General features: G+C 41.7%; 1 protein-coding gene across 1 annotated transcript; it reads right to left on the bottom strand.

Annotated features, from left to right (window-relative positions):
- Positions 1-11,130: 11,130 nt before the first annotated feature.
- Positions 11,131-24,157, bottom strand: CALM2 (calmodulin 2). The gene is made up of 6 exons (XM_084202440.1): positions 24,032-24,157; positions 19,741-19,771; positions 14,678-14,821; positions 14,494-14,600; positions 13,488-13,623; positions 11,131-12,043 (listed from the first exon to the last, which is right to left on the bottom strand). The coding sequence occupies exons 1-6, from the start codon at positions 24,032-24,034 to the stop codon at positions 12,015-12,017; spliced, it is 450 nt and encodes a 149-aa protein (XP_084058566.1). The 5' UTR covers positions 24,035-24,157; the 3' UTR covers positions 11,131-12,014.
- Positions 24,158-24,466: the final 309 nt, after the last annotated feature.

Raw genomic sequence — 24,466 nt, 5'->3', positions numbered from 1 at the left:
TGCAGGTTTGGAGGCCCTTTGTTTTCTTGCTTTTTTTTCTTTACTGGGAGGAATGTGACCAGAGGGCTATTCAGTGGGGTGCCAAGCTCACAGATGGGAATTATAGTTACACAGTTGATATTGCCTGTGCACTGATAGCTGACAATTTAATAAACAACATATACAACATATTGAATGGAGTAGTAAAATGGAGCTGCAGTGGCCTTGAGCTTGATCTCTTGCAGTAAATCAGGAATTGTATTACAGAGGCCAGAGAAGTCACGCTACTACTGAAGAGATTAGAGTTGGCCTCAATACTGAAAGGGCTGAAGGCATTTTAATTTTATGGAATTGTAATTTAAGCAAGAAGTTAATTTTACAGGTTTTTTTTCTGCCACATGGACATGATATGCATCCAGTGCACTCACTCCTGTTTTCAGCAGCAGAAATATTCATCCTTTGGGCTCATCTACAATCTGAATTTGTCTTAGCCACACCGCCAAAACACACCCTCCTTGTAAATCTGGCAGATACTCTTAGTTCTTTTAAACCCTTAGAAGGGAAGAAATAAAACACTGTTTATCTTCTCTGTTTTTTTAGAGGATGGTTGACATATATTGCTTTTCCCTATGTACACCAGAAACAACCTTCAAGGCTGAATAATCACTTAAAGGAAACACTAAAGTGTTTTAGTAGCCATCTGAAGATATTTTGGCTGTAAATCCAATAAACATGAGCTGACGAGTTGCCCTTTTTTTGGCAGCCATCTCATTGCAATTAAAAAGACAATTCCTGCAACACAGTTCTTTGCAAGCTGTGCTTAAAAGACCAACGCCCTGGCGTGCCACAGAGCACAAAAGCCACAGGCCTAAGTAATGGGGGTAACAGGACCTCCCACATCAGCTGAGATGAAGTCGATGTTGATTGTCAGGGTATTAACAGATGAACTTATCACACCTTTTTGCAACAATTTAAGGAGTTACTAACACCATATTTGTGGTTGACATGCTCACAGTGGTGTCAAGAGAATGTACTCAGTGCCTCAACAGCTTCAGTGTCAAGTCTGTTGGTTTAGGTAAAATTTCACTTCACCTGCAGTTTAAAGCAAGAAGGAGATGTGGCAGTAAAGCAGCTGGGGTGGGGCACACCTGCTGTTCTGCTGGTTTTGCTGTGGAAAGGGGCAACTTCCAAGACTGTCAGTAAGTGGAGGACATAACTCCATAGGCCACCACAGAGCCATTCACTGGATCTCATTTAGCAGTGCCTCTAGTCTCTGGCAAGTTCGAGTTTATTTCAATGAGGCAGCCCCTCATAGCTCTCTGGACTGCTAGCTCAGCTAGTGGTGAGCTGATTTGAATTACTTCTCATGTGCTCAGGTCACACATAGAGCTTCTATGCCTCAGCAAACACACAGCAATTTAGGTACATGTTTTGCATTTCAGATGTCCATGAATATTTTATTAGTGGAAATATTCATTTACATAGTACTTACTGAAGTAAATTTTTGAGGTCCTTGGGACTGCAGAACAAAAAAAAAAACACCTGGACTGAAAAAGAAGCAATTATGGTGAGTTAAGGCACTGTTGACACTGTTCCTGATTTATCAATATTTTTTACCAGTTTTTACTTTGAAATAACTGGCTGTCATAATGAGTACGCTCAGGCAGCGTAGCCAAATTTACTGAAAATGAAGGACCCATGTCCATGACAAGGCACAAACAAGCCAGAGTGTTTTTATTCAAAATGGCTGGATTTTAGATAGCTGTAGTCTGAAAAGACCTGTATGCACAGTGATATCTACCAGGGCTGTGTGTCTGCAGGAGCCTTATTTTCCAGCTGCTGAGTGAGGACAGCCTCTAAAGTAAATTAGTATTTATGTCCCAGTTCAGCAAAGCTCATGCTTGATTTTTAGCATAGGCTTCACCTCTTACTCAAGTTAATGACACACTTAATTGCTTTATTAAATGGGGATGAAATGAAGCATATCCTTAAGAACATACTGTATCAGGACCTACCCCACAGATGGTCAAGACTGAGGGCATGACCCAGATATCAAAAAGAGATTTCAGTGGCCTTTAGTTGAAGCACATAAATGGAAGTCACAGGTGTGCTTCAATGCTGTACTACATAAATCAGTTTTCCTATCATAAAATTTTCATCTGATTTACTTGCATGCAAACCTGGGAGCTGGAAGAGAGCTGAGGGTTTAATGCCGTGATATACTGTTAATATCGTGGAAGCAAGTCAGCAGGGACAGCACGATGACAGGACCTTCAAGCTACTTCCACATGACAGAGAAGAACAATATGGTGGAACTGAAGGTACCCATTGACTCATGGGTATGGCCCATCCTCTTGCATAGGTATTTTTCAGGGTTCTGTTCTTGCTTAAGTACAGCTCCCCATAAAGCTAAGGCTCCACTGATTTTCTAAAGCACTTCTTATGATTAAGTAATTGCACAAAACTGCTCTACTATAATAGAGAATGTTTTTGGGGAAAAAAAGGAGCTTTAAGAAAAAAATTAAGACTTACATCTTCAAACAAAAATAGAAGAATTGTAAATGGCAAATAGCCAAAAACCTCTTTGGTAAGTTAATTCAAATTGAGCTGAGAATGTTTATTGCTGTTGGGGAGCTTGACTGAGTGGCTCAAAATTCATGTGCCACTTTTTTTTTCATCTCCATATTACTGAAATTGCTGCACTGTGCCAAACAAGTAAACCTGGAAAAGAATTTCCTTGCTAGGATCTACTTTGAGGCTGCAAGTTAGCAGAAGAGATAGACCCTCCCCGTGATGAGTGAATTAGAATATACACATACCATGAGCAACAGTAAGGATCTGAAATGGGGCTGTTTTCTGCATGGCCACAAGTTCATGACGGCTGTATTCAGTAGTCTTCTGTAGCTGCCCTGAACAGTCGTCTAAGCTCCACTGAAGAGGTAAATAAAATCTCTGTTCAAGAGGTGAAAAGCTTTTTCACTGTGCACCTGTGACACTAGGCAGTCTCCTGTTCCCTATGCTGTTCTCAAGCACAGAGATTCAGGACTGAGTACTGCCCACAAGGATAGACTAGTTCTGAACAGTGGAGTTGAAATGAAGTTATGTCGCAAGAATGACTGTGGACCCAAAAAGGTCAGGATAGCTGGAGTTCACCAAACAATTAAATACACCAGCTCTGTATTTCGAATAGAAAATAAGACCAAGAGGAGGGAGGAGCAGCAGTGTCTGTGACTTTCACAAAAACTCAAAAAGTAAATAAGTAGATTTATTTGGAGATTTCTTGCGTCCACAAAAGGGAGACTGGTGGTGAGAACTGAAAAAAATAGGACTAATATGAAAAAAAAAGTGTGCCTTTAACTACAACACTCAAATGTCTCCCCGGGGGAATTAAAAAAACCCAACCAACCTACTACTGTACATGAAAATTGTGAAAACACAAAAGCAAAATATTCTGAGGAACGTATTTTAAATCTCAGATGGTATCCTCCACTTGAGTTGGGCCTTTTTTCCTCAAAGGGGAAAGGCAGGTTTTAACTTACATCCTAACATCCTAAAGGGGAAAATTTCATTCCTGATCTAGTTCAGCTCTAGCAGACATTACAGATTATGTTTAGCTACAAAATAATTCCTAGAACCTTCATCCACTTACACTCTGAAAGTGAGCCACAGCTACTGTTTCTCATCTGTGCATAAATGCTTACCTTGTCTTTACAACATAAGGTGCTGGGATTTCTTCAAGGTGCTTTTAGACCAGTATGTTGCTACCATTGTCCCTGTCATACCTCCAGAAATAGGAAGAAAGCACACAGAAGCACTTAGTAGCAAGATGCAAATCTGTGGTTTACAGATAGATAGACAACCTTCCTCTGCCTTCTCCTTTGAAACTGTGTGTGGGCTTCACTTGCTGAGTTGGGCTTCTTGCAGGCAACGCCACGTGGCATAACTACCATTAGTATTGGCTGATGGAACAGGTCAGTTGAGTTTCTTGCACAGTTTGTTCTCTAAAGGCAGATTGGAAATGGAAACTCTCTATTTGTCTTTATTTTAATAAGTGAAAAGCTGATGAAAGCACAAACCGATGTGGCATCCTAATTGTTTAATCAGTGAAATTATAAATAGATTCTTACTAAAATTATTGAAATAGCAAAACAATCCAGAGCTATGAAAAGCTGAGACAAGCCTCTTGTCCGAACAGGCTGGAGTATTCTTCAGAGTTGTATTAGATTGGAAGTGAAATTTTGCCCTTTGGGATGATTGGCAAGTTAGAATCTGCCTTTCCTCTTTGAAGAAAAAAAGCCCAACTCAAGTGGAGGATACCATTTACATGACTCCTTTCATCCTGCTAAGCAAACAGTGAATGGATGTAACTCAGCATTTTTGGTGAAAACAGGCTGCTTTGGCTCAGTGCAGAAGAGAGGGCTTAAGACATAAACATACACATTTGAATAGGGGATGCATTTTCCCCATGCTTCTGGTAGAAAATGCAATTGCATCAGATGTTCTCTGAAAACTGCCAGTTTGCTTAAGAATGTTCAGCATATTACCTCAATAACTGCTTGCCTGCACTTCACAGACAGAATGCAAGGACGTGCTTTTCTCTCAAATGCAGATGAGAAATAAGGTCTCAGGCTTGATAATACTTCTAATCTGCTTCACTAGCAATTGACTGATTTTAATTATTTTTCAACTGCTAATATGGAGCAGACTTATCTTTAGATAGAGGCAACCAAGAAAGCAAGGACAATGCGTATGAACCCCTTTCCCTGTTTTCCCCAGTTTCATTGCTTGTGTAGTGAGGATTACTTTTTAAGAAGAGAAAAACAGCAACAGCATTTTATATGTCTCTTCAGTAGCCAAAGAGAATTCTTGGCAATAACACCCATGTTCAAGTACAATTTCTGCCAGATAAATGATTAATCTCCATTATGGCAATTTAGGGTCCTCCAGCTCGTACCACATGAAGATTTCTTCAGGGTATGTGGAGATGGGTCTCCTTAGCTAATGCTTCCTTGGGGAAAGGCAGAACACAGGCAAATTCAAGGAAAGCAAAAGCTGACAGAGGAGATTACTTTGTAGCATTCCTTCCAAGACCCAGCAAAGAACCACAAAAGGATTTTAAAGGTTTTAGGGAAGCTACTGCCTGCAGAAACCCCCACAGCATCAATCCAGTTACGCTGCTATGCTGGAAGCAGATGGAAAAGCTAGCAGAGAGGCGTAACTTCCCTTCATGATTAGCCTGGGCATCACAGTCCATTTCAAAAGTGAAGGAACTTGTCCTGCTGGTAGAATACTGAATCATTAAAACGACAAGAAGAATTGCTAAAGTGCTCCTTTGCTCTTGGCTTTCAGATGAACTTCCAAACTGGCTTTTAATCTGCCTGGTAGGGATGACTTCCTCAGAGAGTCAACGGAAGACAATCCTCTAATACTTTTTATCTTGGCAGCCTTTTAAAGTGCAATGCATGTATAAATAAATGCCATTATTAACTCCATGGAAAAATGCCTAGCATTCTCAGAGTTGAAAATGCAAATCAATTATGCAGTGTCTTAATTCTAGGATCTTTAAAAAAGGAAAAACTCTAATGACATGTTACATTGCTTTGTGAATCAATTCCAAATTATTGGAAATTATTGGAAAAGCTTCTTAATGAATCCCCATTCATTAAGAAGCTTTATTTTTAAGCATATTCAAGACATTTTTGGATCAATGTAAAGACTACACTGACCACAGAGCTTTAGAGTAGACCTTAAATTATGATTTTCCTAGTCTGTCTGACTAATTTGGCAGCAATAAAAGACTCTGCATTTCCACTTCAGACACAGGGAGCTTCACAGGTCTTTCAAAAGCCTCAGGTTTAATTAGTCTTTGAAAAACAGTGGTTATTTGATAGGAAAAAAAATTATGGTACCTAGAGTCTTAAAGACCTTAAAACTAGAGTGAACTGTGAAACGCCACAGCCTTCCCAGGGTTGCCAATGATCTAATGGTTCAGAAATCATGACAGAGTGGGAAGATGGGAGAGGGGTGATCCTCTTTTTCCCATTTTATTTCAAGAGCTGTGTATCTTAGCAGGGTGAAAAAACCTCTCTACTTAGTTTAAAGAAATAAATTAGCTCTCACTCCAGAAAGAGACAACTTCTCTGCAATTCCAGACACAAAAAAAGCTAGCAGAAATTCCTTCTCTCAAGAGCCATTAGTAGCACTTTTCTGGCTGCCAAAAAGCATGTGCCTTTTAAGAAGATACCACAGGACCAGGGATGTGATGTAGTGATGATACAGTCAGCAACTATCCAAATTTCAAGCCTATCAGACTTGGAAGAAGGGGAATACCTGTCTAACCTCTGAGGGGTTACCTCATCACAAGGAACCAGCCAGCACAAGATGGTGATACCTAAATGATTTAAGGGAGAGGTACTGAATGGGGAGTTGGCAGTTTGCTGATCAGGGTGTCAATTACTACTGATAAAAGTACTGGTTTACTAATAGGAAAGTTTAACTCCTGAGCAAGTACATGCCTACCCAAAGGTTTGATCTGCAAGACAAAGATTATACAATTGGAACAATCTAAATTCTCTATTCCAACTTTGGGGACCATTAGAAATGTATAAATCCAGCTACCACCCTTGCCATTTGAGAACACCCTGCAGGAACAAGGCAGGGGTTCCAGCCCTAAATTGTTGCTATTATTCAGAAAATAGTGGTGGATTCATCTTGTACCAATTATTAGACATTTGCATCAAACTTTTGTCTTCCTCTCATGCTGTTCTCCTAATTTTATATTCTTTCACCCCCTTTCTTTTCCATCTCTTTTTTTTCACTATAATTTCCTGTTTAGCTCCTCCTGGAAAAGCCAAGTACCAGTGTGCAGTTGCTGCAGAACACTGCACGACATTCTGTTTGAATGGCAGGATCTTGGAGCAGAACTATCTACTACTCTGCAGACATACAGCACTCAGTAAAAAGCAGAGCCATTCTTCAACAGCTTGAAGCTGAAACTCTCAATAATGTCATCAGGAGCTATTGTGTCACATCAGCCAAGTTGTGCAGGGAATATGCCTCATCTTTAGGCTCTCACTGCTAAAGTCGTCTTTACTGAATCTTCTGTGTTGAAGGTGTCCCAGTTGATCTTTGCACAATTTCTTGAACGGTATCTCAGGACTCTCAAGTTCAGGACACTGAAATAAATGCTCTCTTCGCCATAGTTAATATTTGAAAACATAGGAATTATTTTACTAAGGAGCAGGTAGAAGAGAGTCAACCATTTCAATATGCTATTTTACATCATCCGAAGATGACACTATGACATCAGACTTGCCCTTAGAGGAAACTGGACAACTAAGGTCCTCCAGTAATTTCTGTATTTTCTTCACAAACTTAGTGTAAGTCCTAAAATCCCTTATTTTTTAGTCTATACATAGCTATTAACAACTGAATTCTTCAAAAACAGAGTAAACAGATAACCGGACAAGCTATCTATTCTTGTAGGAGAGAACTTTTTTTCAAAGCCAGAAACTACAGCAGATATAAGCTAGTTCTCCTCATTCCAATCACAAATTTGTACTAATGATAAAAGGTAGGTGTAAATAGAAAGGAGAACTCTGATATTCTCCGTTATCTCTTTCTCTGTCCCAAAGACGATTCAACCTCCTTTCCAAGGTTCTGTTAAGCATAGGTATAAAATATAGTACACAAGTTTCAGAATTGTCCCTTTTGGTTGAAGATTACTTTTTTTCTTTATGCTCACATTGCATCCCCCAGAATATCAACACTGCCATCTCAAATACCTACTATTCTCATTGGTAAAAAAAATGGTAAAAAAAGATTACTTTCCAAGACTCAATTTTACACAAGTTTTGCAGAGCTGAATGTTTTTAACTGAGAAGTCTGATTTTAAAAACTGAGTTAAACTTCCTTAATTGTCTATTACAGCATGAAAACTTCCAAAGAAAAGCCATTTTTAAAAGCAGTATTTGAAGGAGAAATTTTCAAGTGTCTCTAGTATTTCCCACCCACCACCACTGGAAATGGCTGGCAAGGAGATTATGGGAACTCCCCTTTGTTACTCAACAGTTAGCAAACCAGTTTTTCTCTTAACTGGACAAAGTCCAAAAAACACAGTATAGTCACAGAAGTGACACACATAAATGCAGGAAAGCAGTAATTTTATTACTCACGGTGCCCAGGTTGTTGGCAAACAATTCCTGAGAGTGGCCCACTCCAGAGCAGCAGACACAGCTGCCTTAGCCCTGAGAGCACAAGGACTGAAGGCCGGAACATGCAGTGTGCATTGCTGGCAGCAGGGCCATCAGCTGCACTCCTGCATTACCTGCCTGTCTACCTTCTAAGCTATAGTATCACCCAAATAATAAGACTGATCTTATTAGCAGGCCCTTAATCCTCACTAACCTTCTCCTTTAGCCATTAGCTATCATTAATTTATTAAATGTTATCCTAACAGGCTGCAAATTGACCAGCTACTACTATTACTCATCTAGCCATGTATTTCCCCCATCAAAACTCAACAGCCACAAGTGATTATGAGAAACTTTTCCAGGATGTCTCACCAACAACCTTAAGGTAGTATCTTAGTCCTTCCTGGAGACTCCTAACACTACTAGAATGAGACCGACTCTAAAACTTACCAGGCTGTGGCATGCAGCTGTTGATCCTCTTTCACTGGAAGGATCACCAGATGAAGGTAGGGTTGGACACAACAGTAAGCCCAGGAAGCTAGCAGGAGCACTTATGGGAATCATTTAGTTTGCACAAACCTCTTGAGATCACCCAGCCCAACTCCCTGCTCAAAGCAGGAGCTGCTGGAGACATTTGCCCAGCACATCATCAGCTGGGTTTTGAATCGGTACAGATTCCACAGCTGTGTTTTACTACTTCCTGTAAAAGGAGTGTTTTGTCCTGTTCAAAGGGAGTATTTTCAAATCCATGCCCATCTTTCCTTGCCAGGGATGCTACTAAGATTAATCTGGCTGTCTTCATTCCCTGCTATCAGGGATCAGTAGGATATCCCCCCTAGGTCTACACAGGGAGAAGTCTTCGGGCCCAAGATCTCCCACCTCAATATCTAATTTGGACCAGAACATCACCAGCTGTTTTACTGCACTGTTGTGCCACAAAGGCTCTTGTTTTAGCTAGAACAGAACATGAGAACCTCCACACTATTTGACAGGATGATGGATTGTCTCTTGTAAAACAATCAGAAGCTGAACTTGAAATGTCAATGCTCCTACACACACATGCAAACATCCAGAAAACTGCCTAGTGACCCAAGGCCTATTGCACAATTGCCAAAGCACCTGCAAGTGCACCTCAGCCAAAAGGTTTGTGACCCATGCCATTAGCTTCCACCACACTTGACTTACTCTGTCTGAAAAGACATTCTTCCATTAGCAGAAAGTACTGAAATCTACCACTCCCATCCTGCAGTTAAAGAATTAAGTGAACGGGGCTGTAAGACTTCCATTACTGACCTAGAAATCAGCAATTCATTTACATAACATCAACATGGACACTCACTCTAAACAAAACCAGAGGCTTTGATTCCTGAGACTATAACATCCCAAGCAGGGAACAGCTAAAGTGACTGTAAATAAAAGCAACCTTCTCATACATTCATCTTGACAAAGAACATTCTCTTTCTTGGCTAAGGTAGTCTTTCACATCCTTGTGGGTCCCTTCCAACTCAATGCTGGGATATTGTGATGTCCCATTGGAGAAGATCTTCCCTTTTCACCTTAGATGTCTCCACATGCATGCTGAGCTGTAGCAGAAGACTGAATGGGTTAAGTGTGATTCCCAACCTACTGAAAATCAAGGCACCAGGCTGGCTAAACCAAAAATTCTTGTCAGATCCCTGTTTGCATTACTTACCTATAAAAATGAGACATCCAATACTCCGGCAATTCAGCATCTTAAGTGGTTTGTTCTGATGCTTCTGGAAAATTCTCTTCAACCTGTGCCATCCTATGTCTTGCCCCAAACTCTTAGAAGCACAGGATGAAGACTGGGTAGGAAGTGCCAGTTTCATTGCTTATTTTCTAGAAGGCAAATCCTAACTGCTAGGAAATTTAGACTGCATAAGCTTCCTGAATCAGACTGCCAGCACACAAACAGCAGTTCCAAGGAATTCTGATGCTGGCTATCCAAACACTTTTGACAAGCCTTCTCTGGAAAACCAATAGAGCTGTTCGTAGTCCTCAGAGAGCAGAGCTTTAAGATCAGTGACCATAAACACTTGATTAAGTGCTCCTGAATTTGGATTGAACAGCTGTCCTAATTTTAGATGATCAGTGCATTTATAAATACATCAAGGATGATTGGAACAGTTTTAAAACGTTAGGTAACTGCTCAGCTGGGACCACTGAGTGGTACCCAGAAGCAGGGGCCAATGCTTTGTTTAAAGGCCAGCAGAATCCCCAAACAAGATAACCATACAGCATATGTACAGTCAAGGCAGTTGTTGCCAGGAGAGTAGAGAAGCAATGGGCACGAGCAGCCTCTGGCATTCTTTGGAGTTCTTGGATTTGTCCTTGGTAGAAACCACGTTTGTCTTCCACTTTAAAAAAAGATTAAACCTTGACAGAAAACTAGTGCTAGAAGCACAGTCATGCTCAATAACAAATGAGGAAGAGAATATTTTCCTTCTGTACTTTGAGCTGACTGCATTCTGAATGGCAACTCAGACATGGCAGTTTCAGAAAAGCCCAAGTGTGAGAGACTAAGTTACCCCAATGTAGCAACTGACCGGGAATAAACTCCAAAATAATTAAAAGAAAGCAAACAGGTTTAGTTGTCCGAACAAGGAATTTTAATTTTAGGTCAACTATTGAACTAGGTCAACATCCAGTTCACAATGTCTACAGATAGTGGGCATAGCCAGTCACTACGGTAAGTTTATTGAAGCACCAAGCTCCACACAAGACTGTAAAATACATTTTAAACTACTAGTAAGAAAGCTTCTTCAAGTCAACAATACTATTAAGGGCCAGAGTTTAAGGACTAAGTTTTCACCTTCCAAGCTATTTTAAGACAGCCAATCCATTGCATAAGCAAACCAAACTGCTACATACTGAAACACAGAGCAGCAACTGCATTGAACAATTCCTGTAAATAATTCAAGGATACATTGAAACAGTATGGGTAAATTGTAATTTTTTATTGGAAAACAAATATACAACTTGGAATGGATTTGAGGCAAATCGTGCCATAAGCAGATTTTTTTGAAAATAAGTGGCTAAACAAAGTTTAAAAAGCATAGTAACAAGAGGAGAAAATGTTTTCTGGCACAGGACCAGCAGTACAAAAAAAACTTGTGTACGAGTACCTGGATAAATCACCCGTTTTGCATTAGTGCAACTTAAGTTTCATATTGTTGACTGTCAATCGTCTACAACGTTAAGACTCCACATTTCAACAACATGTTACAGGTATGGCCACAAACAAGTTACTGTGAAGTAAGCTAGGAGAGTGACTTTTACAGTGCATTAGCCACATGATATATGCTATTCACATCATTTTATCCTGCAGTTAAGCTGCAAGAGTCCTTATCCTCCCATCACAGAAAGGGGTAAAAACTCCTATAGGAAAAACTCCTATGTACTCGAGAACTAGAACCAGCATGTTGCTTTAACTAAGGATCAGCTAATGCATGGAAAACCCTAGCTTACTTTATGTAACTTGTCACACTAGTCATACCTAAGTTTCCTAGAGAAAGCTACTTTTTTAATAGACAATCCAGATGTTCCCTCAGTTAACCAACTTCATCTAACTTTAGATGTGCAGAAGGGCTTAAATATCCAGAGTAAGCCACATGCAACATTTGTTACTTAGATCAATTTTCCAAAAATCAGAACAATGACAGTAAGATAAAGGAGAAAAACATGGAGGAATGGCCTTCTAATTACTATACATGCATAATCTTTTGACAGTAAGGGAAAAACCTTTTACAGATAAGTTACAAACAGAGAAAAGGCAAATAAACAATTTTGTACAAGAAATTTAACACATTCTGTACAACGTCTTCACTTCGCTGTCATCATTTGTACAAACTCTGTAAAAGGAAAGAGTTGCATAAGTTATTTGAAGGAAAAAAACCTGAATTGCAAGATTTGAGAAGTGCCCTTACTACTGCTGAACACTGTTTCAAAACTGCATTTTCAGTTACATTCAAAAAAGCATCTTCAAAACAGTCATCTTTTCCAGTAATCACTCCTAAACTCCTCCTATTTTAATGGCAAAAGGCCTTTATTTTTCCATAAAAGTTGGTCCTTCAGTGAACTGGGGAACAGCCTTACTTCCAAGATAAAACATTAAAGGATCCTATGCCCACAGACTTACAGATGGGGACAAAACATCCAAGGATGACTAAAAGATCACTACAAATGGCACTGAAGTGACAATCAACTAAGTAAGTGTACAGGTGGACTTTGTGTTGGTTTGAACTTTTATTTTCCTGAGTGGAATTGTTAAGTCTTACTACTTTATTTTGCCTGGCTGGCTTTAAGCAACTGATTATGCTTAGTCATAAACCATTTCAAATTAGAACCCACAAAATAGGATTCTTCATTCATCTTGCTGAAACATAGTTTCAGTTACAATAATGACAGGAAACCCAGAACCTAAAAGGAGTTAACCGGTTGCTCAAGTTTTGAAAGAGCAACTGGAAGCAGTAGGGACATAGACCCTCTCTAGTGCCAGTTTCTGAACAGCCTACTCAAACAGCGATGAAGCAGCAGCCTTGTACATAAAAATTACTTTTCACTCACAGATGTCTGTGTACCCTTAGGCCACAATAAAAAGGCCTCAAAGGGAAGGCATACCTACACCTCAGAAACAGCACAGATATTATTTGAAAATACCCTAGATATTTTCTGTAACATGTTCAAAAAGTCTAAATGAAAACAAGCTTAGTGTGTTTTAGCTGCACACAACTGTCTAAAGAAACTCCTGTTTGCATGACTTCATTTACAGCACAATGTCAGGAGGAAAGGAAGAAATAAAAAGAAATTACTGTTGTAGCTGATTTTCATGAAATAAATGTATTTAAAGTATCTTCTGAAGGTCTTGAAATTTCCACATATTCTAGAGGCTTTCCCCTTTTGATTAGCAAGTAATTTTAAAAGCATTAATGACAAATGAGTGCCATCCTACAGTCAGATCAACAAGCATTAGTTAACAGAACAGTACAAACAGTACATGAACATCTCTTGACAACTTACTTATTCTAATGGCCATTAGACATCATTAGATTTACCAAGTCAATTCTTACCCGGTAGAGCCGAATAGTCCTTTTTTGCCTTTGGCACTAAGGCAGCAATAACACTTAAACCCATTGAGAGGTACACAATGTACATACTAATTGAAGATTAGCTTAAAGGAACACTGTGTGTTCAGATGAACTTGTCTGAACACTGCCCTATTTAAACTTGGTGCGGCTGTCAGCACCCGAACAAGCATGACAGGTGCTGCACATAAAGAATCAATTAACTCCTTACCTTCATAGTTTACTTGACCATCACCATCAATGTCTGCTTCCCTAATCATTTCATCAACTTCTTCATCTGTTAGCTTCTCCCCCAGATTTGTCATCACATGACGGAGTTCTGCAGCACTAATGTAACCATTACCATCCTGGGAGGAGAAAAAGGAACACTGGAATAGACTTGCCTAAGGCTTAATGACTTAACTATAACTTAAGAACATTGCAGAGCAAATTGAACATTAAGAAGTTAACACAGCCTTAACCACCAGCATTTGCACAAGGTACATGAGAGCTGTAAGTCTATCTTCAGCACTGTCCAATGTCTTTGGGCATTGCAATATCATCTCATAGTCTTTGACTGTCCTATTCTGACATTTTTAAACCATGAACAATGCAATCAGCACCTTTTGCAACTTCTTAGGTGATGGATGCCTATTAAATCACACGACTGTGGATCAAGTGGTGATTTCTTAAAACAGAAGCTACTTATCTGATTTGCCTGTTTCATGGGAGTCCAGCATAAAGCCACAAGGACTTCAGAGATTACTTTTACATATTCCAGTACTAGTTAGGACACTGAATATTGAAGTACTAGCGTACACTAACTTAACTGATGTTTTCCTCCCCGCACCCCAAGGCACCTCACATCATGTTTTCAGCTCCAAGGTGCATCTTAAGTAAGCTGAGTAACTTTAGATTCTTTTAGCAATTTACTTAGCAAAGACTACATGGAAGACTTACAATATTAACATTTTAAATACTTAAAATAATTTCCTGCCAGTCATCTGGAAGTATTTCAGTATCACAGCAAGTAGTACTTTAAACTGTGTCACTTATTACTATCCTGACAACTCATCTGACTTTCCCATACCACCATAGTAGACTGAGCTTAAGGGTGATTGGCCAGCCTAGAGGCTCTCTGGGACAGGACTGCAGATACCCCTCAGATCTGTGAGAAAGCACATTACAAGCAGACCAAGTTTTCATAACAGAAATATTCCAGGTAGATATTACAGTACCTTGTCAAAGACACGGAACGCTTCTCTAATTTCTTCTTCACTATCTGTATCTTTCATTTTTCTTGCCATCATTGTCAGAAACTCTGGAAAGTCAATTGTGCCATTGCCTGAAAGGTTGAAAAATCTTTGTTAGAAAAACATGGTTTAGGCACTTTATTGAATTACTTATTAGTAAAGATCTTACCATCAGCATCTACTTCATTGATCATATCCTGTAGCTCTGCTTCTGTGGGGTTTTGACCAAGTGATCTCATCACTGTCCCCAACTCCTTTGTAGTTATAGTACCATCACCATCCTTGTCAAATAGTGAAAAAGCTTCTTTGAATTCTGTACAAAACCAAAAAAAGTTATTCCCTTAAGCTTTGAAATATTAACAATAAAAAAATTCACTGCTACTGATTGCTGCAAGTTACAAAATTTTATTTCAGTCTTCTAAGAAAATTTTGGTACACTGCTCAGCCTGCTATAATTGCAATGGCAATATGGCAACATCAGCATCTGAAAACACACCCACCAGGCTACTGATGAACCACATGTTGACCTAAATTAGGATGGAAGGTCATCCATTTCCAAAAGACTCAGATGTTTGTTACTGTCTATCTTGAATAAGAGTTCCTAATATGGAGCTGAAATAGCTGTCTGCAACTACAATGATCCACATCCTGGGTAGGAATTTCATCTCAAAATGAAACAATATGGAATTGCTATGAGAAAATTGAAAATAGTACTTTAAAGGTACATATGCTACAGCTGAATAGCACTTTTATTACTAATAGAGGAGATGAGTCAACGGAAAAAGGTATTATCAGACCAAACTACACCCAAGTTTCTCAATATAAGCCACTTCCGCTGGACACAGATGCCTGAACATTGTATGCTACCATAATTGTTCAAGGAGGAAAGCCACTGGAGTCTTCACTCTGAAAAGCTGCTTACAAAACTGCTTCAGGCCTACTGTATCCTCAAACAGCCTTCACAGAAATGTTTCTGACTAGTTCTAAGACTGCTTTGCCGTGTTTCAACACTACCTCTTAACCCCCTACAACGGCTGTATTGTAGCCAGGAATATTAATACAAGCATAACATGTTTAATTGTCCAGTCCAAAAATGGACTTGGTTTTAATCCATGCCATCTGTCTTTGGCCACAGACCTTAAACTAGCTCACTGTACTGTGGAAGCTCATACACTCATGACAGTTAAGCACGAGCATCTTGCCTATTCCCTTGCAGACTTCAGATCCCTTTACAGCTTTCAAGTCATCTGAGAGATCATGGCTCTGGACAACCTGTCAGCTCAAGGGTACTCCTGCATCAGAAATACTTCTAATCATCGGGTTTTTTTCAACATTTCCATGCAGCCAGCTTTCCAGATGGTGGGTTTCCCATACCAGAATTAAGTCACAGTAAAAGCTATGTTTTCACATGACCTGAATGAAGCCTTTACTTCATACTCTGAAGCCCTTCAGGTCAGTACAAGCTGGCAAGTGTTAAAAATTCAACTATAAAAGTAGGTTTTTATAGTTCATGAATGCAGCTACAACACCAGAGTCACAGAGTCAAGTCCCACAGAGGGGAAAAAAACCCACTACTCTTCTACATTTAAGTCTAAAGTGTTCCACCAGCCAAGCCCCAGTGTTTAGCCCATCAGAATCAGGACAAGGCTACCACAGGACCAGTAGAAACAGTTTCAAGCCAATATGTATAAATCAGAAACAAGTAGATACAACCTATACGTACAATTCCTTCCAAATGGTCTCTGGGCAGCTAGTTTCAGTTATCTTGGAGGCAACAAACGGGTTTCCTAGGGCTAAGCTCCTACACCAGGGAAGAAAATGCTTTTGGGTCAATCCTAGTAGAGATGTTCACAGTCTATCATGGAAGAACCTCAAAAGAGGAAAAGTTGCATCTTCATGAAGAGTCAAGTGCTCAAGTGTTATTCAAAACGTTTAGCTGTTAGCCACTTCGTCCTTCAGGTGAAAGCCAACCATCACTAACCCAAACATAAAGCACACTTCAGAATACTGCAGTGACTCTGCTTAGAAAGGGCAATACTTAATCCACAAAACTCAAAGACTTGCTTTCTGTAAAAAGGACAACTCTACCCTTCTTTTACTCAAAGTTGCAATAGGTTAAGAAGCAACCAGCTATAAATCATAAAGAAAATAAAGCAAGTTGAAGATTAGCAACATATCCCTGCTTGAAATGCTGAATCAAGTTAAGAATACCATTAAAATACCTCTCTAACCACTTCTAGGAACCATCTCTAGTAGTTAGAAGAAAGGAATGACAACATACACAGGTGCAGTTAGACTAGAACAAGAACAACTTGGCATAGCTTTGGAGGATTTGCAGCCATGGCTAGTGAAGGCACCTATGAAATACTGAAGTTTAGTGAGCACCTGGCATTCTGAAACATAAGGTGATAAAACATACCATGCACACTTAAAACACCTTGATTCCATATAGCATGTAAAGCAAATCCTCTTTATTCCACGCCAAACTGCAAATGAAAATTCTCTGCTAAGGCTACAAGGTTTCAGCCTTTCCACCCTTCTGAAAAGCATCCTGCATCCCAAGATAAAGACTACTTCCAGGCCCCAGGAAAGACATGCTAATCCAACAGTGTGAACTTTAACAACCTAGCTCAGAATGTTCTTTTAACCATAGCTTCTGAGGCTTCTGTGCACCACATCACCTTTCCAAATGAAGCAGCAGCCTTCAGTGACCTAGTATGTTCAGTGAACCGGGACTACCATAGCCACTGTTACACCACTTAGCCAGCTATGTCTGGAACTTTTATAGGAGAATGTCAATTGTTCTCTTCACAGCGACCAGGACCTCAACACTTCAACACGTCTATTTCTACCATGACAAATTTTAAATCACTGTTGTGGCCAAATCCCCAACAGAGAACCACAGCACACTAAAGGAACAAGACGGTGAACACCATACATAGGCCTGCTTGTACAGAGAGCCCATTTAGAACTCTGAAGTCCAGGGGAAGGATAGCTCACTTGACCAGCTGGCTTTGGGACAAAAGCATCCTCAGGCTGCTCCGCCATCTGACCACCCAGGTAGTCCTGACCCCATTACCGCTGTAATACAACACTTAACCAAAGGGAGAGCCACTTGACTTAGCAACTTCAATTCTTACTGAATGAAACTGCAGCCAGTATTACCATTCTGTAGCAACTTGGCTTTCTGTATCTGTCTTTTGTATAAACAAAATCTGGAAAGGTTTTCACCCCTATCTATACTGACAAGAAGCTTCAGTCCTATATGATCAACATGTTCCACAGGAAATGCCATCTGGAATCTTTAGAACTGTATTGTGATGCTTCACAGCAGAGGGGGAAGGAATTCAGTCCTGGGGAAGTGGCTGCTTCAAGAACTCTGGTCTTCTGTTTTAGGAATGGCAATGTAATGTCGCCTCTACCTTGCAGTACCATTTCCCCTGTCTGCCTTCAAACCAAACGCTACAGATCTCCAGGGAAGCTCAATTAGAATGGTGGTGGCTCAAGTTTTTCTAGCCAGTCTCTGTAACACATTTAAACTACCTCTAAGGGTGTTCCCATACAAGACCACTGGCCTCCAAGAGCAAAACTAAGCAGATCCAACCTTTCCTAAGCAGTACTGAGAATGATTCCTTCACACACCACCAGTCACATCTGATGTTCATGGTTGCCTCGCAAATACATTTGCTTAACAAAACATCATAGCTGCCCAGAAAGTGGCAGGCCTTTTTACACTGGCTATTAAGATGTACTTTTAATCCTTCCATGTGGTTGAAAGCCCCTATTCCAGTATGACAGGCTCATCAATACTTAGTTTTGCTTCTGAGAAGTATACGATCATTACTGAATAGCTAAAATTTACACTAATCCCAAGGCAGTGCTAATAAGCTTCCTGATTATATTCCATAATTAGCTACATCAACTAATAAAGCTTCTACAATTAACAACTGGAACAATGAACCAGTTGTCTTTATTAGAAAGACAGCAGTGACAACTGATAAAGCCTGCTCTAACTAAACTGATCACAAAACCCTTATGCTATGTAGGCCAGCTCCAGAAAACAAAAACCCAAACTGAAGTTGAACTAAATTTGGCTTGTGCTTACTTGTAAGACACTACCATGGCAACAAGTAAATAGACTAAGGACTGTCTACAAAACCATAATTAGTCTCCTCTGACTAAAAGCAAGCTTCTAAAGTCTAAAAGCTACAGAAGAATGTTCTTAACACTTCAGATTTGGCAATAATGGCAAAAACAAACCAGCTCATAATGACACTTCTGTTTAATACAGTGTCTTCAAGAGCTACACCATAACTAAATAGTAGTATCTCAGAGGCTGTTCTTTGTATGCCTGACCTGGTACTATTAAGATTAGCAGAACCCTAACATCCTCTAAAGTTATTTCACATGACAGTTACGCACATTAAGACTTTCCAGTATTAACACTACACACTTGTCAGACCAAAATCATGAAGTTCTTGAACACCTATGGCAAAGCTGAATTCTGTATTACCAGCTGTAAGTCCCATCTATTACTGAAGTTAAGATCAGTCTACTAAGAGCAATGAGACAGGTAAGTTTGTGCAGCCTGCATGAGTAGGACATAACCACAAGTTTTTGCTATTAGCAAACGGCTGCCATAACCTGTTTCTTGGCGGCCAATACCAAGATATAACAGTTGCGTATTTATTTACGCATTTCAGAGCAAGTACCAGACCATCAGAACAGCACATACACAACACTTGTGTCCAAGTACACAATACAGTTCCAAATATGGAATATCAAGAGTTGTCATAATGAAGCCAGTTTCTGCTGTCATCAACAAGAGCCACTCAAACATCTCTACTGACAGGAGACAAAGTAAATTATTTTTGTCTTCTGTTAAAAAAGCACTGCAGATTCCAAGCCTTCACCAGTTCTGTTTCCATCCCCTGTGCCCCACCCCCCTTTCAGTCTGCACTTGGGACAATTCTGTAGTCATGAGAGAATAATCACAAGTCTACTAGCCAGAAAAGCTGAGAGGACTGTTTATTAACTACACACCCATAATTCATTATATACATGATGCTTTTACAGTAGATAAGCCTTTAAAAATTAGGTGACAAATTAAAACATTCCACCATACTACTTTAGTATCTAAGAAAGCTAAATATCTTGTGTAACACAGACTGTCACTGGATTAAGAGATGTGCCAGGTCAAGTAAGAGTAGCAACACAACACAAAAATCTCACCTGCAATCTGCTCTTCTGTCAGTTGATCAGCCTGCAATAAAAGAGAATATGATTATAGCTGTAGCACAAGTTCAAGGCAAAATAAGACAGACTTGTACAGGCCTCTGAGTATGGTAGCTGCTCTTCAGGACTGATTTGTAGCATTCTAGAATAGTTCTAATAAAGCTCAAAAGTTATCAGGATTGCTTGCTAAGTAAGAACTGGCAGCCTTTTACCCTCTCCAGACCCTGCAATATCCCATACACTCAGGTAATAGATTACCACGTGTGTCAATCAATAATCCAAGCAGTGCTAGCAAGCTCAAGGCACACAGGTCCCTTTGAAACCACAAACTGGTTTTAAAAACTCATTTAACACAGCACACTACTAGCTTCAGTTTCAACACTAAACACTTTAGGTCTCAGTACCCAAATTTAAGGCAGACTAGCTAAATCAGAAGAACATACTCTCCACTAGAATTAAATCATCCCCTAATTCACATGAAACTTTATGTCCAAGATAGGGCTGAAAAAGACAAGACACCAGCTTCAGTCCAAATGGCTAATTTCAATGGCATACAGCCTGCCTACACTTTTTTCAGCCCATTGTCTGCATTGACTCGGTCAGCATAAGCTAACATGGACAATAGAGAAAGGTTCTGCGGTCTAAAACAATTTCTGCATCAGGTGGATAAGCTCCAGTGTATACCTTGTTCTCCTCTCTCACCAGTTTTGAATTCATTAGATTTGACAGCAATGAAAACCATCACTCTTTCAGGCTAAACCCAAAATGAACTTTGCTCTTGAAAGAACACCATGTTTGAGGACTGTAGAAATACTCTCCCTAGGTTCTCAAATCAGCTGATTGTTCAAATTCTGGATAGCTTGAGTTGAGTTGCAGTAACAAGGTAACACACCTCCTTCAGGGAAACTTCTTGAACCCTTTACTGAAGCATAAAGCCCACTAAAATACAGAAAAGACCTATTCACTGCTGAAATACACCACTGTTTTTTCAGCTTCTTTCCTGTTGTGACCATTTAAGCAGCAACCTTTTTATAATTACTGCAATATTGACTGAAAAATTTTCCTGTCATAATTATGCCCACCAAAGTCTCACTCCACATTAGCATTTGTCAGGGAAACACGTAGAAAAATGTATTTACAATACCTGTCAATTTTTCCTTTGCCAATTTCAATTACATTTTTATACTGCATGGGAACATATAAGTTACCAGCTGCTAGTTATTCTTTTTGTAACAGAAGTGAAGGTGGCTGCTTGAGCAGTCACACAAATGCTGAACTGCTTACAAAACCCTCTGTGCACACAATCCAGCAACAGCCCAAGATAAAGGCCATAGACTGGCTGGGGCTCACCTACCGAAGAGACCACGCTACTGAGGAACTCCTAAAGCAATGGACAATGGGTATTGGCAGCTACAGATTCATTTCTGCTCCAGGAAGTACTCCCATGCAGGTTCCACTTTTTGTTAAAAAAAGACTAGGATGGCAGCAGTACTGCTGAGAACATAACTAATTCAAAACTAAGCTTTGGGATGGAAGTGGTCACTTAGCAGAAGCCTAACAGATTTTTACCTGGCTACAGAGTATCATTAACACAGACTCATAGCTTTGCATGCTATTTACATTTTTATTGTCTGAGTGAAGAGAACGATGTGCTGCATTTCCATAAGATATTTATATCCACAGAAAACTGTAGATCAGATTTAAGTAGTAGGAACCGAGCTTGTTTAGGTCAATACTTATGGGTTACCAAGTTGAGTCACATACTGTTATATATAAACAATTTTATACGGAGACATGACATAGCAGTATGTAAGTTGTTAAGCATTCCCAAACTCTTCCTTCTTTTTAAAGAGAAACTCTCCCAGCAATTTAAGACATCCTAACCATGAATTTGGATGAGCTCCGACAATACCTGTAAGAGGTGCAGTGTTTGAGAAGAGCACAAAGCTTATTAGAAGGCACAGGTATGAAGCAGTTGAAAGATAAGCGGGGAGGTGGGGCAAGGTTGAACAAACACCATCTGTACTCTGCAGTGCTGGGCTCTGCAGGCACTGCTGCGCAACAGCAGTAAAAGGCGGAGCCAGCGAGCCTGCCAGCTCCCTGCCTCCCGTGCCACCCAGGTGGAGGGCTATCAGCCTGGAACCATGCCTGCCACTCACAGGCCACTGTGGCCTTCCTAGAGGGGCCTCCCGGAGTTCTTGATAATGGTGCACCACGCACGTGACAGCGCGCACCCCTTCCCCCGTGCAACGCAACTTGCAGGCGGTTAAACGCTGACTGCGAATGCCCAGGCTGAAGGTCTGACATGCCCTTCCTGTGGCCGAGACCCACCCGAAACCCTCATCTGATGCCATCACAGCTTTGACGTGGCTTTCTGCGATTCACGCTGCAGCACTTTAATTTTCATTGCAATAGCTCCCACCCCCCCCCCCCCCCCCCACCCCCAGACTGTGAGGAGGGCCTGACAAAGGAGCCAAACCTCCCAGGAAAGCAGGGGAGCTGCTGTGTGCGCGACCGATTCTGTGGCACACGCAGCCTCTAGAGGTAGAGTTCCATTACAGCCGCTATGGCTGCTATGCAGTAACCAGTGTGGGAGCTCCTCCACAGCGCTGGCGAACACTGCAGAGCTACCAGCAAACGGCAGCGCAGGTGACACTGCTTCCCTCTGAAATTTGGCTCCTCGGTGTACTTCGCAGGCATCACATCTGAAGGGACAATTCTGTTCTGGCAGGACTAACTAAAGAACAACAACCGGACTAGACTAGATAGAATAAAATTAGGTTTATGGTAGGTTAGGTTGTTTTGGGATCAAATCATTCTGTCTTATCTAGTATGGGCAACACTGGACAGTCACAGGTTGAGCCAGTCTGGTCTGTCGGGATGAACTATAACCACATTCAAAGTGTCACTGTGTCTCCTGGACACACCCATTTTATACAGACCTTGCTTGAAGATACTCCATTTTTGGTTCTGCACAGATGATGACTAAATGCAGTAAGTCTTTTGTTACTACATTCATTGCCTTCCCCCCGCCCCCCGCTTTATTGAAGATTTGCTGTGTAAGTTCACAATTCAAGCTTTAGAATAAATTCAGGCTTCTATTCACCAAATTTCTTTGCCCAGAGACAGCATTTCAAAAAACCCCAAATCTTAAGTAGCCATCGTTCACATTAAACGTGATGAGCTGACAGTCACTTGGTTCCTCAGAAGAATATAATGAATGAAAAGACAATTCCCCTCTACTGCATTTCCTCTCAATGCAGAGATAGCACTAAGTGGTCAGTGGTGTTGCTTTTGCAAGAGAATTGCTCCTTTTAGTACGTTTCTCAGCATCCACTTGTTTTTATTTAAAAAAAAAAACCAACAAACGCTAAACTCACATCCTTTAGACTGAATTTGAAACCATTCTCAGATTTCACAAAATGCGTTCTATTTCGACAGTGGATTACAATTCTAAACGCATCGCTAGTAATATTAAAAACGCAGGACTGTCCTCCGCTATGACCAAAACGGGAAGCAAAAATTGTTAAAAAAAAAAAAAAGAAAAAAAAAGAAGAACACAAATAATCCCTTGTCCAACAGAGCCACCAACAGCATGGCGCTACCACGGAATCGACAGGGGCTCCAACGCGAACTGACAACAGGTCTAGCGAGGAGGGCGATGGTGCAGTGAGGCACAGCCTGCCCCTCATCATCATGCTGCTCAGAAGCTGCTGGGCTCCGCAGTGCATTATTATGACCAGGAGCAGCACACCTCGCTAGCGAGCCGGACAGCTTAGGCTACCTCATTCAGCCGCACACGCCGAGAGCAGAGAGGGAGGAAGCGATAAGAAAGCAGAGCTGGTGCCATCGTGGCAAGCTCCTCTCCCCCCTCCTCCCAAGACCACGGGTCCCCTCCCAGGAGGGACCGCTATCCGCCGCTCCCCCCGGCAACGCCCGGCGCCGCCTCACGGCGCTCCCGCCGACCCAGGGGCCGTTTGGATTTGAATCCACACCAACGCCCCAGGGCGGGAAAGCGACCCGGGCGGGACCCGCCGCCACCACCACTTCCTCCCACGCAAACGGCGCCTCCGAGCGGGACCCTCCGCCCCAGCCTGAGCCCGCTGCCCGCGGCGAGGGACAGCTTCATCCCTCCCCAAACCTTCTGCAGGCGACCTCGCCCCACAGCAGCCAGCCCCCCCTCCCCCCCGCCCCCCATCCGCACCGAACTCAGCCGCCCCCATCCCTCCGCACCGCACCGGAGCAGCGCCCGCCGAACCCCGCGGCTGCCCCGTGCCCAGGGACTCACCATGGTGGCCCGGCCTGGCTGCGGGGTACGGTGGGAGCTGAGGGCTGCACAGGGCGCAGGCTGCGCGACCTTCCCGCTGCACGGCTCGCCTCACACTGAGTCCTGCCCGCCCGCCGGCGGCGCCTCATAAACCGCCTCACCGCCCGGATCGCTCCGCGCCGCTCCCTCCCCCCTCCCTTCCCCCGACAGCGAAGGGGATTGCGAAACGAGTCCCGGCTCTTCGCGCTCTCCTCGGCGGGGCGCCCCGCACCCCGAGTGCCGCTCCTTCTGCCCCAGAGCCCCGGCGCAGGAAGGAGCGAGGTGCGGGAAACTGGAGGAAGCAACGCTTGTGAAACGGCGGGGGGTGGGGGGGGGGCAGGGAGAGAAGGGGGGCGGGGACCGGTGCTAGGGACTATTTCTCTTGGCGGAAGAGGATTTTAGGAAAAAATGCCGAGG

The sequence above is a fragment of the Fringilla coelebs genome, assembly GCF_963513975.1.
Source record: "Fringilla coelebs genome assembly, chromosome: 3".
NCBI lineage: Eukaryota > Metazoa > Chordata > Aves > Passeriformes > Fringillidae > Fringilla > Fringilla coelebs.
This window is presented reverse-complemented; position numbering and strand designations above follow the sequence as displayed.

What these genes read in the sequence shown, in the direction of transcription:
- CALM2 (XM_084202440.1), bottom strand. An exon ending in CAATGAAGTAGATGCTGATG is followed by an intron (nt 14,601 to 14,677) that starts GTAAGATCTTTA and finishes TCAACCTTTCAG; the next exon opens with GCAATGGCACAATTGACTTT. An exon ending in CGTTCCGTGTCTTTGACAAG is followed by an intron (nt 13,624 to 14,493) that starts GTACTGTAATAT and finishes TTCTCCTCCCAG; the next exon opens with GATGGTAATGGTTACATTAG.